Raw genomic sequence first — 13,373 nt, 5'->3', positions numbered from 1 at the left:
AACGTTATGCATAAATCTACAAATGTTTCCGGTAATTAACCCGTGTTACTTGCTGTCGACTTTTCTTATCGGGCTGACTAGGGTAGCCGGAGAAGGGCAGTTGAGGTCGGCCGGAATGACGTCGCCGACGACCAGTCTAACGGAACAAAAGGTGTTGAACGGAGGTGGAGTTGGTGGACACCATTGATGGTGAAGGGAAAGGACTAGATGAGAGAACGGAGGAAAAGAAAATCAACTGAGTTAGGGTGAGAATAAATGACAAGGGTAAATTTGTAAAAAGCGTATGTGAAAGAGTAAAATCCGTATGTGAAAAAGCACGTCCCTAATAATAATAACAAAAAAGTGATATTTTCTAATATAAAATGATCAATGTTTATCATGGTCATTTTTTCTCCCTAGTACCACGCACTTTGATTGCCATTTTCATGTATGAAGTGAAATGTAAAAACAAACTGATCATCGACAACGCTTTCACGTTATAGTTGTTCAATAGTAATCTCTGGTCACATGACTCGTGAGTCGTGACCGTCCGTGGCCTGTAGACTTGTAGTAGTGGAATGCAGACGATTTTATCAATAAAGTTAAGATAATAGTTGAGACGCAACTATTATAATTATTCTTATAAATGACGATATAGTCATATCGGGTGTTACCGAATGTCCTTACCACCCTAATAAAATAATATATAAAAAGAATAAATAAATAGTTCATTTTTATTTATAAATCAACTATGCAAAGGTTAAAAACGGAAGTTTCGATTAAAAGTTGTTACTGTTGATTCAACCAACGATTAGCGGGAAGTGGTGGTATTTTCCGGGATGAAATGGGTAATTTTATTTCTTCTTATTATTTCTCATGTGGTATATGCACGTCTATAAAAGCCGAGCTATTCGCTCTAGTGGCTGGTTTGGAAAGAGCAAAGTCACTTCGTATTACCAAGCTCATAATACACATGGACAATTCCCAATTTGTTAATATCATCCGTGAAGATCAACTAGTGAGCAATAATCTGAAATTTATTGCCAGGTAATGCAAGGAGCTGATCGATCAAAGAAAATCATAAGAAGGTCAGAATCGAGCACACTTATAGAGAAGCCAACATAGCAGTCAACTTATTAGCAAATTCTGGAGTCCATTCTAGTACTATTCCTACGTATTTAAATGTTCCCTTTAAATATTTGCTAGCAAATTCTGGAGTCCATTCTAGTACTATTCCTACATATTTAAATGTTCCCTTTAAATAATTTGCATCATATTCTTGAGGAGGATATTTTTGAGGTAGCTATCCCCGTTTAATAGTTAATAACAATTAATTTCGGAAATTACCCCTCATTCGTACCAAAAAAATCAAACCAGTTTATTTTGTGACTTTGATCAAAATATTTGACGGAAGTTTATCATAGTAATTACCTAATATTTACAAAATCAACCCAAAAATATTTTCAATTACACAAAGAATATGACACTACAATCCAATCATGGAGAGATGAAGCTAAGCATATGCTCAACGGGCCATGGCCCAGGTGAATTTTTGGGAAAAAAAAATATACTCTCACTAATTTTTTTGAAATTTATTTTATTTTAACTAGTGTAGATCTCCGTGCTACAGCACGGTATTTTTTAGTTCTGTTTTATAAAGAGACATTCTCATTAAATTAATTATATAAATTAACTGTACCTTTAATGTTATAATGTACTAATATAATCTTAGTAAGAGGTAGAAAAGGAAAATTTATTACCATCAAAAGACACTTTAAGTTAAGTTATTTTTGTCTTAAATCATTTTTATTTTACTATAAAAATTAACTCTCTAATGTTATATCAGTGCATGAAACTAATTTATGACATTAAATTACAATGAAGTGATGTAAAAATGTAAAATCTAATGACGATTTACGAATATTTAGACTAATATTATTATTTTTAAATTAAAAAATACATAAAACTTGTTACGTCCTTTAAAATATACACCATATTTAGAGTGTAACTGATGAAGGATAATATAAGAAACAGATTTACGTAATTTTAGGGTGTAAGTGAGGACAATAATTATGTTAAAGACTGCATAAGAAGTAGGTTTGCGTAATTTTAGAGTGTAACTAATGAAAAATAATATCTATGGAAATAGAAATGATTACATAAAAAATTATGGATTTAATGAAAAAGTCAAAAATATGAATTTTAATTAAAAATATTAGAGTTTAATTATAAGAATATATTAATTGAAAAGATAATAATGTAATGATTTTTTTTACTTGTTACCTTATTTAGCTAGATGTTTTTTGGAGGGAAAATTAAGAGAATTTTTATTCTCTTAGTAGTAGGGGGATTCGAAATATAGGTATGATTGATGTTTCGGTCCTTGGTAGAATTTGAACCTAGTGTCGTCCTAACAATCATGATTCCTCTGAGTTTCTGAATTCCTTGCAAATGAACAACCGAAGTACCTTTTTCTACATTAATAAGACGAGCAAATCCCATATGTTTACCCTATATTTGTGATATTTGAATGCAACACTTTCCATGAGATATTAATGTAACTCTTGCATATTAGAGTAGATGTTTAACTTGCAAGTGCATCGATTGATAGGTATTTACTTAACAACATGTGGACGAATTAAAATTCAAAATCGAAACAATGCAAGAAATTGTATGAAATAATTTTAACATCCGTAGATCGCACAAGCTTCTTTTTTTATGCACGAGTTATTATTTCTATGAAGTTCGCTAAAAACACAAGTGTACGATAATTGGAGACATTTCATCTTCAGTACGCCTGTGTTTAGACAATCCATCTTCGGTGGACGAGTTATTGTTTAAAGGATTTACTTGCTCCAAAAAATTTTAAGGGATCATAACTCGTGTTAACGAGTCCAGAAAATGATATTTTTTTTAAATCGATCATTTTCCGATAACTACAATTTAAAAAAAATCATATTTAAATTCCGTAACTAGAAGTTATTGTATGCTAATTTTTTTTTCCACAAATTCTTATTTCAGACCGTAAGATCCGTCTGAAATAATAAGACGGATACCGTTTTATCTAACAAAAAATCCATTTAGGGAGTGAGTGGGAAAGCACATGGAGGTGTCCAACCACCCATGTGCTTCACACTTGTGAGAGGTCTTATTGTTTCAGATGGAACTTGCGGTGTGAAACAAGGCGGATTTTTTTTTTTTTTTTTTTTTTTTTTTTTTTTTTTTTTTTTTTTCTGTAAAGAAGATGATGCATTAATGCACATAGTTCAAGCACGAGTACAAGAGCACATGCAGTGATGCAGAAGCATGCACCATTATTGTCCAACAGTCCATAACACACTTCATAGTTGAAGGAAAAAGGACGTTGGATAGTAACCAAGATTAGAGTATGCTAGAAGTTAAAAGTATGGCAAGTCCATTTCATCACATTAAAGTGACGTCGATCAGTTTAATTTCTTCGTACATGAAAATGGCATTAAAGTTTGTGAAGGGTAATTCCTGCTTCTTTATACACTAATTAGGGCTGGTAAGTTTAACTTCCGACCGAAAAAATGGATCGGATCAAATTATTTGGTATGGATCGAACGCGGTTCGGATTTATTTAGGTCTGGTCCTCCGTCCACACTTCTTAAAGTTTCAGTTTTCAGTCCGATCCCAATTTAAGACCGGTTAATTACAGTTCGGAATGAATGGATCGAAATTTAAGTGTTTTGTAACTAATTTTCACAACTAAAATGTGATGAGAAATTGAATCCAAACTCATTATTACCATAACGGTTTTTCTATCCTATGCCCACTAGGCATAGGATAAGAAACCTAAAAAGGAAAGAATTAATGATATTTTTCTTTTAAAGTGATAGGACATTGCAATTTCCCATAAAAATCCACTAATTCTTTCCACTTTTAGGTTTCTTATCCTATGCCTAGTGGGCATGAGAAATTGAATTAAAATCATTATTATCATACTTAGAGAATTATTAATGTAAAATTTTTTCTTTCTTATCATCTTAACATGTGTCTTATTGGACACATTTTAGAAAAACCTTAAATAATCAATTATCATATTGTAAACTGTATTTTTTTTTATATTGTAAACTTAATAATGGTGGTTATTTATGCTAAATATACTTTAATCAACTACTCGTAGTTTATTTGATTTAAAAATTAAATTTTGATTATTTCAGTTCAAGACCAAACGGAACTAAAAGGAAAGATTCTAGATAAAAAAAAATTCCTAATATGTTTTCCCTTAATTTTGGGTATTACTTTTTTCACATACGGATTTTACTCTATCACATACTCCATTTACAATTTTAACCTTGTCATTTTTTCATCCCTCACCCAATTGATTTTTTTTCTCCCTTCACTCATCTTCCACCCTCGTCATTTTTTTATCCCTTATTTTAAGAAAAAAAGACAATACAACTAAGTTTAATTAATCTAGTTAATTAATTAAAAATTCAAACTAATCAACAAATACAAAACATAAAAAGAAGAAGTAATAATTACGATTTTAAGGGTAAAAAACAAAGTCAATACAACCTTTATCAACACTAGTACACCACCGGTCGTCCCCACCACAATCTGACCACCAGCTGACAACCTAATAACTACACACCATCGTCCCCAGCCGACCACTCTCATCCCCTTTGCTCGTTCCCCCTCCCGACTGGCCCTCCCTCGCACCCCCCTTTCCCTGCTCCGGCCATCACCGACCACATTCTAACACCCCTGTACACCAAGGTGCCTTACCAAGGACCACCCCACTGTATGAAGGTGCTATCATCTCGGTTGTCCGAGGTAGTAGATCAAATAAACAACAGAAGAACATTTATTAAATAACTTAAGACTTTACATCGTAGGACAACGTGGCAAGATACAACATGAATAACTATAAAGGCTACTAAGCATGAGTGACGGTGACATCTACTTCGGTAGCGTGATGACTCGATTCCCTTCCATGTCCCGCAAGCATCAAGACTAACTATACCTGCTAAGTCAACTGCTCACCATCCCCGAATGGACCACCACAGTTTTAAAACACAACACGAGGTCAGTTAACTGAACAATCAAGATAAGACAAAGTAAGATAAAGATAAACAACTGTCATATCACTCATCTCCAACTTCGAATCTCATCACGTAGCTGATTACACACTAAAGTGTGTAGCCTTGCTAGTGGGGGACCGCAGTCGTACCCACCTAAGCCTCGCTCATCAACGAGCGATAACCTTGTTCATTAGTGTACACATCCCCTCTTGTGGCGGGTTCCACAGAGGGCGAAACTAGGGCGTGAAGTCACTCCCGCAAGTGACTCCACTCAGCCGAGGACGCACCTCGCGAACATCGTCATCAACCATCACAACTCCAACACCAAACTCCAATCCTACAACAACAGATAACCACAATATCAATCATACAAAAAATTACCACATAAGCTTAAATCGATTAAATAGTAAACCAAGTAGGGAAACCCTACCTTATCGTTAATCCATGAAAATGCATCCAACAACTAGCCAAGCAAGACTTCGAGGCGAACCCTACAAATAATAACCACGTCCTATTACTAGATACCCCAAAAACCTACTGAAAGACAACAACGAAACAACGCCTTATCTTGAGACGCGGACCGAAGTGGGCAACGATGACATCCTCACTCGAAGACTCCAAGCATGAACCATTCCCCCTTCTTGGGTTAATGTCTAGGCTAGATGAGAGAGTATAGAGAGGTGGGTGATATGTGGGAGAGAGAGAGAGAGATTAGGGTTAGAAAGATAGGGAACCGTCGAAAATGAAATAAAGTTTACAAACTTGCGTTTTATAATAATGCGTCAATATTGTTGATACTTGGTCGAGTTTTACCACTACTCGGCCAAGTAGCCCCTACTTACCTACTAGGTCGAGTAAACAGGTACGTAGATCCTTTATCCTTTCTCCTATCCCCTTCCACGGGTCTTTTCTGGTCAAACGGTCGGTCAAGGGGTCCCTAAACAGGGCGGGTATTACACAAATGCCCTCTCTCTACTCCGACAATTACCGGCCATCATACAGTCCATGCTCCGACCAGTACCGTCCAACAATTAAACCACCATGCCTTATCAACTTAATTGAAGAAATAAGAATTATATAAACCCTAATTTTTGACAAAATAATGTTGATATTGAGGAAAAAAAAGCTAAGGGACTCTGTTTTTACTGTGATGAGAAATTTACCTACACATCTGTAAAAACAAAAGGCAACTGCTTATCTTAGAAAATGAGGAAGAGGAGATTCCTATTGAGGATGAGGAGAACTCCCGTGAGAAAGAAAAGCCTGGGCAGATAACACAAATTCTCATCCAAGCCCTAGCACGTCAATCCCAATGTCAAACTATGAGGATACATGGCCAGGTTCGAAGAAAATCCTAAGCATACTACTGGACACAAGAAGTTCACATAACTTCATTGGCATTGGAGTGGCTAAGAAACTTAACCTAAACACGGAACCCATACCCAACTTCAATATGTCTGTAGCCAATGAGAGAAGATTACAATGCTCACACTCAGTATACGTGTTAAGGTGGAAGATTAGAAACACCGAGTTCAGTGCAGACTTCTTTGCTTTACCTTTGGGAAATTGTGATGCGCTATTAGGTATTCAATGGTTGGAAACCCTGGGGCAATCACCTGGGATTTAAACACCTCACCATGCAATTTAGCTTTGAGGGAAGAAATTATGTAATTAATGGGGCACAATCTATGAACCTGAAATAGCAAAAACAAGTAGATAAGACAATGGAAAACGAGGGACAGTTGGGTTTGATGCAATTACAGTCAATAGGAGAAGCAAGATTCTTTGCTATCTCCCTGACAGGAGAAGGAGATAACCAAAGGAGATGTAAGGAAGCTTAAAAGAAAATACTATAAGGTCTTTGAGGAGCCAAAAGGCCTGCCACCATTTAGGGATGATCATAACCACGAAATAATGCTTAAGGATGGAGCAGAACCAGTTGACATCAAGCGCTACAGGTACTAGATAAAAATTACTGATTATTTCAGTTTAAGTACAGTGCAAGTTCTAGATAAAAAAAAAATTCCCATTACATTTTCTCTTTATTTTTCGGCATAATACGTGGATTGTTAATAGGTCATGGAACTATTAACAATAAGCTTAGAGTCCAACTAAGAGCAACGGCCTACATGTCCCATATCTAATTATCTAGGGGTGATCATTGGGCCGGGCCGGGCTGGGGTAGAGCAGCACTGGCACGACACTACCATAGGACCGGGCTGGACTGGTTTTGGTCAGGCCCGGGCACAACAATATAGTGTCGGGCCAGGCCGGACTGGTTACTTTTTTTTTTCAAAAAAAAAATGGGCTGGGCTGAAAAAACCCAACACTAGCACGACCCATAATGCTGACTGAGCCGGGCCATGTGCTGACCGGGCTGCTAAAATCTGGCCCATAAGACCGGGCTGGGCCGGGCTGTGCTGGGCTGGCCAGCCATGTTGTCCACCTCTACCCATATCTATGTAATCGAATCAAATCAAATCCGATATGAATGAACCGATTTCCAGCACAAGTAGACTCTATAGCTTTATTATTAATCAAGTAGGGTAAGAAGTAATTTTAGTTTCCGCCGAATCTCCTCCATCTCCACAGAATGACAAGCAACATACAAACCAGGAGCCTGAAGGGGCGGGGAACAAAGAGGATTCTTCCTAAAGAAGATGATGTTGTTGATGTCAAAAAGCTTGATGTCAAAAAGATGGACTGTTCTCCTAAGTTTGCCGCTGCTAAAGCTTTTCCTTCGGTTGTCGGTATCGTTTCTCGTCATCTTCCTTGTAAGTACGAACTATTGTTGATGTGTTGATGTATTTATAGAATTATAGCTAATAATTACGAAGTATTGTTCATGTATTTATAGAATTATTAGCTTGAATATAAAAATAAATAAGTATACTGTATGTATTCAGATGAGATGTCTTATTTGCCGGAAAACCCCCGATCAGTGAAGTACAGATTGAGCAAAGGTGAAATCAAAAGGCGAGGTGAACTTGTATTTTGGGGTTCTGGTATTATCTATGAATCTCACCGAGATGACGATGACGATGATGATGATAATGATGATGAAACGACACTTAATTATTTTACTAGTATCATTATTTGTCCCGCTATACTTTTCGTTCGTAGTAATGGTCTCGACCCTAGTGATATTCAGGCAAGTAACTTGTGCTTTGTTCGTTTTCATTATAATTATGCACCTCTGCCAAAAGGCAATTCAGAAAGATTTAAACTTGTTTGTTTGGTTGGTTGTGAAGGTTGATGTGTGTCTATGGGATGGTAAGGCATGTCAAGGTCGAGTTATAGCTTGTGATTTCCACTACAACCTTGCTGCCATTCGGATTCAAACCCCCTGCCAGTTGCCAACTGCCACTCTTAGGAATTTGGACGATGTTGTTCCGTTAAATCACACCCCCATACAGCAGAAGCAGCTGCAGCAGCAACACCGACCTCCATTGCGTGCTCATTCTACGAAATTTAACATTTCACCTGAGACTCCCTTAATCACCATTTCCCGCTCTTTGAGACCCCTTAATGCTCATTCTGTTGGTTCCGGTGTTTTCACGTACTTATCGCTCCCAATCGCTACTGCCCTCTTCCTTTTTCAATCTTCTTCTTCTCTTTTTCTTCACTAAGCTGATATATATCTCTTTGTTCAGTACACTTGGGTGGAACAAAGAATTGGATTACAGCGAGCTTTATTGGGTCAAGGACAACAACCATCCAGTAATAGCCCCTTTTTTTGTCTTACTTTTACATCACTTTGTTTCTAAGATCTCTAATGTTGAACATGTCTTTGTACATTGTTCTAGCTTACCGTCCATTCCGTTCAAATATAGCGGTTTATCTAACTAACATATTTTCTTTTAGGAGGATAAAGGAGGAGCTGTCATCAACTATCTAGGAGAAGTTATTGGACTCATGTTCTATAAGTCTTCTTTCTTACCGATTAACTTAGTTTCAACTTGGTGGAGAAATTTTAAAAGTTGCCGGTGAGTTACTATTTCATTTCCAAGTATCAATATGGCGATTGTTTTTAGATAAAAGCAACAATTGAATTGTACTTCACTAAGTTAGGAAGGCTACTATTTTGGGACAACCTACTATGGAAATGAGACGATAAAAAATCGACTGATGGAGTACCTATGGACTTATGGATGACTCATTGCTAGCAATTAAGGTCTTTATATTTTGAGAAATCTGATTTCGATTCTGTTCCGATGGCACTAGTTTTTGCTGCTAATTGTTCTGAGTTTAAAGTTATGCACTCTCCATTCAACAGTCTTTTTGAGGCTCTGTTTGATCTTTAACTTATATATGGCCAAGATCTTTACTCTATGCAATTCTGCTTGGAATCGACAACCGGCTTACAAGTCTTTACCCTAATAAAATGTCTGAGCAACATACATTCAAGTCGTAAGATTTAGCCATTATGAGATTGTCCCACTAGTCATGATCTCTAAAACTCAAGTAAGACGGCATCAGTGTTCGAGTGTGTTCCTTATTTCATCAGTAGCTTCCTCAAATAGGTAGTGTAGTCAGAGTGTGGTAACAGTGGGTGGTCCATGTTTCTTCTTGCTACACACATTATAGTCATCTGAGATAATGCCATCACTTTTACATCTTCGAGTGTACATATTTTCTTTCTTACCATCATGAACTAGTAACATTTCTTATCTCTTTGTAGTGTCGTCACTTTTTTCTTAATTTTCCTTTCTTTCTAGCCACTTTTTTCTTAATTTTCCTTTCTTTCTAGCAATCAAGGCAAAGTGATTTTTTTTCCTTAATAATAAATATCAATATGCTACTTCAACTCTTCGCTTCTAAGGCTGTACCCATGTCAGACTTATGTATGAATGCATGCCTGACACCCATAATCGAGTCCAACTAACATAAATTATCATACTAGAAATGAGACTAGATAACTCCTGACAATCACACAATGAAGCTTCCCCTATCAAGGACGAGAAGTTTGCTTTGCTCTTCTAGGGCCCTTTGGTTTCGAAAGCACTTGTCTAGATTTTATTGAAGCAATTGGCCTTATGTAGTTGTCCATTGTTTAAACTGAACACAGTGGGTCAAACATAGTCTATTACAATACTTAAAAAAATTAGCAGGAGAAAGAAGAGGTGTGATAGTCTTTGAGTGAGGTTTTGATGACATACCTCTCTAGCTCTCCCTTTAGCCGACAAGAGTAGACAGTTCTTACTGCTATGGTTTTCAAAGGCTCAAATGATCAATGCTTATCAAACCCGAAGTTTCAGAGTGATGAATTCTGTCTAATTTTTCTCTTTCTAAACATAACCTTTGCTAATTGCGATTGATATTCTAAGTAAGCCCTAAGTTTCATCTTTGTGAAGGGCTTGAGAGAAGTTTTGTCTTTTGCTACAAATTATCTGAGTTTTTTTGGTTGAAATATAATTCTGACCCCGTTAGTTTATTTTGCCATATAATAATCAATTCCTGAAATAAATCTTAATTTGTCCAGTTGAGACCTTTTCCCGTTGCGCTCTCTCTCTTTCATTTTTGTGCAAATTCGAAGCTTTCCAATGTGTGTTTACATATTGTATGACTTTTATGAATTTTTCCTTTCTATACATAAATTTTCATCTAGTTCTCTGTGCCTTAAACCTGAATTTGTTATTTTTTTTTTTTGGCGTAGGCAATATCATCGGCCTTGCATTGGTATGAAATTTGTCAATCTTCATGCCACTCCTACTAAATCTACTAATTATGTGAGAAAGCTTTTGGCTGTGTTCCCCGATTTCACTGGAGGTGTTGTTGTCACAAAGGTATATTCTTATCATTGCAACATCAACAGTCAAGAACTTATTTTCCTTGGTTTATTATCATGAACTTTGAATTACTGGAATTTGTGGCTTAAATTTTCTCCCATACTATCCATATGTTTGCCATTTTCATTTTTCTTTTTGCAATCTGCCTTTTTCGTGGGTCTGGCTGGGGAGTAGATTTAGAAAATGTTAACTATTGACGGTTAGGACTCTAGGAATTATATTCTAAAACAGTTCCTATGCCCGCAGCTTCATTTTCGGTTGATATTTGACGGTTATCTTTTTTTTTTCCTTCTTTAAATTGTTTACTGAAAGATCTCATGAGGCATTTGTGATGTCATCTTTTTCCGAGCATATGCTTTTAGAGAATAATGATCCTCCACTATGCAAATTAAGGAGATGAGAAGGGCTCTAAATGGCTTCGAGAAACCTACTTTCCTGCCTGTGGAATATAGAAGACATGACAGTCATCTTCATAAAACCCCATTATATAATGAATATAGAAATGCTGCACACCATATACATAACTTCCTCGGTTTTAGTAGGTATCAAAAGGTAATTCATAGTTCATACACATGTGCCCCACCTCTATATGTCCGACCCTTTTACTTATGAGTTATGACAAATGGTTTGGAATTCAAATATTGCCATTACTCATCACCTTACACTAATTATAGTTGATGATAATCATAGGTTGTGCTTTTGCAGGCTTTGGGCTGATGTTCCTCTTATATTTTAATCGTCCCTTGTTTGTCTCTGAAACAGGCTGCAAAGGATTCAGCAGCGTATGCTTCCGGTATACGCTGTAACGATGTCATAGTAAAATGTGATGGCAAATTAGTCCGCAGTTCGTTGGAGGTATATTTCCATCTGTAGCTCCTGCCATGGCAAGCTGCCTCTTTTTGTTGAACAAAATGATAATGATAATGATAATGCTAAGTCTCTGAGGTCGGTTCTAACAAATGTTTTATTACTCCTTTCTCCTCTGGACTGCTGATTCTGTTCTTTAGTTAGTCCATAGGTCAGTCTCTGAGTTCTATTGTGATAAAAAAACACGAATACAAAACCCATGATGATTCTTTCCAGCTTTAGCTTAAGATAAAATCACACGAGTTATTGATTATCAAGGATGACATCATGGATATGTTTCTTAATTTTCAACTCATTTTCGCTGGGTAGTTTGGCAACACGGATGCTTCTGGACTCTGTATTTCATAGACTGTCTTATTTGCTGTGCTAATTTTGCATTTTACATATTTTTACTCCATGCATCTCAGTAAGCATGGTTTTTTTTTTCATCTATTCATTGTACTCGTCGTTGGTAGAAAATTGTGTGCATCCCTTGTGTGATTGGTGACAACTAGGTAATTTCCTTCCAAGGTACCGAGATAATCATACTTGCATGATTGCATACATTGATGATGTTAACATCACCTAACTAACTGCTTTATTTCCTTCCAGTTATTCGAGATAGTATGGAACAAAGTTGGAATAGAATATGTTGAGCTTAAGGTTTTGAGAGTGAGCAACGGTGAAACTCTGGAGCTAAGTCTGAAGGTTGAACAGACTCCCCCAGATAAATTCTATCAGTAAGTTCTTTCAAGTAGTTTAATGTATCTCACCCCGCTCCCTCATGATACTCTGATAATAAGATCTTCCGTCAAAGTGGGAGACCCTTTTGACAGCTGAATATTTCAGGCATATATGCATGCAGTATTATACCGTGGTGCTGCTTCTTATCTCTAATTTTGTGGGTGCTTTTTACAGGTGGAAGAAAACTCATTGGGATATAATAAAGCCTGGGCATACGGGGATTGATTGATGAAGCCTACTCTGCAACACTCTTGGGGTTCAAGAGTAGTTTGTTCTTTTGAAGAATTAGTTTTGGTGGCACCGGCCGTGCCCTGGTTTTGTCGATATTTATGAGTAACATCTTGCTAATGTATATGATGAATTCCAAGTGTCAAAATGTTCACTGAAGCCCATAGTTCCTAGTTTAGTTATAATGTCATTGGGTATTTGGGCTAATGGTCTGCGTTATTATGACTTATGAAGGCTCTCTTCATGGACACCTTTTATATTTATGAGTAACACCTTTCTATTGTATGACGCCTCCTTTTGTCAACCGAAATGTTCTACACTGATTAGCAAATGGTTGCAGAGGTAACAGGGACGGGGATGAGATCGTGATGATAAATGCGATGTAGAGCGATAGAGTATAGCTTTTGTTGATGGAAACTTAAGCGAGATTTCTAAGTTCTTAAGTTATAAGACAGTTCTATATACTCCGAGACTTCTAAGTTTTTATATACTCCGAGACTTCTAAGTTCTTACGTTATAAGATAGTTCTATATACTCCGAGACTTAGGCGAGACTTCTAAGTTCTTGTGTTGATGGAAACTTAGGCTGAGACTTCTAAGTTTTTATAGTGATTGCTCCCTCCTTCCTCCAATAACGCCAACTTCCTCCAATAACCCCATAAAGGAGCTCCTTCATCGCTACCTCTTTGCTGACAGGGTTTTTGCTGCCTCTCCCTCCTTCCGGGATTGTAGTTCCTAAC

The 13,373-nt window shown here is 36.8% G+C and overlaps 1 protein-coding gene across 1 annotated transcript; it reads left to right on the top strand.

Annotated features, from left to right (window-relative positions):
• Positions 1–7,538: 7,538 nt before the first annotated feature.
• Positions 7,539–12,922, top strand: LOC141610669 (putative protease Do-like 14). The gene is made up of 9 exons (XM_074428873.1): positions 7,539–7,801; positions 7,934–8,178; positions 8,279–8,586; positions 8,681–8,747; positions 8,892–9,013; positions 10,684–10,813; positions 11,579–11,671; positions 12,275–12,402; positions 12,581–12,922. The coding sequence occupies exons 1-9, from the start codon at positions 7,621–7,623 to the stop codon at positions 12,633–12,635; spliced, it is 1,329 nt and encodes a 442-aa protein (XP_074284974.1). The 5' UTR covers positions 7,539–7,620; the 3' UTR covers positions 12,636–12,922.
• Positions 12,923–13,373: the final 451 nt, after the last annotated feature.

This window comes from Silene latifolia, chromosome 11, assembly GCF_048544455.1.
Source record: "Silene latifolia isolate original U9 population chromosome 11, ASM4854445v1, whole genome shotgun sequence".
Taxonomy (NCBI): Eukaryota; Viridiplantae; Streptophyta; class Magnoliopsida; order Caryophyllales; family Caryophyllaceae; genus Silene; species Silene latifolia.
The sequence above is the reverse complement of the archived record's forward strand: the minus strand, read 5'-3'. Positions and strand labels throughout refer to the sequence as shown.

What these genes read in the sequence shown, in the direction of transcription:
- LOC141610669 (XM_074428873.1), top strand. Translation starts at nt 7,621, where the DNA reads ATGACAAGCAACATACAAACCAGGAGCCTGAAGGGGCGGGGAACAAAG. An exon ending in AGAAATTTTAAAAGTTGCCG is followed by an intron (nt 9,014 to 10,683) that starts GTGAGTTACTAT and finishes TTTTTGGCGTAG; the next exon opens with GCAATATCATCGGCCTTGCA. An exon ending in GAGGTGTTGTTGTCACAAAG is followed by an intron (nt 10,814 to 11,578) that starts GTATATTCTTAT and finishes TCTCTGAAACAG; the next exon opens with GCTGCAAAGGATTCAGCAGC.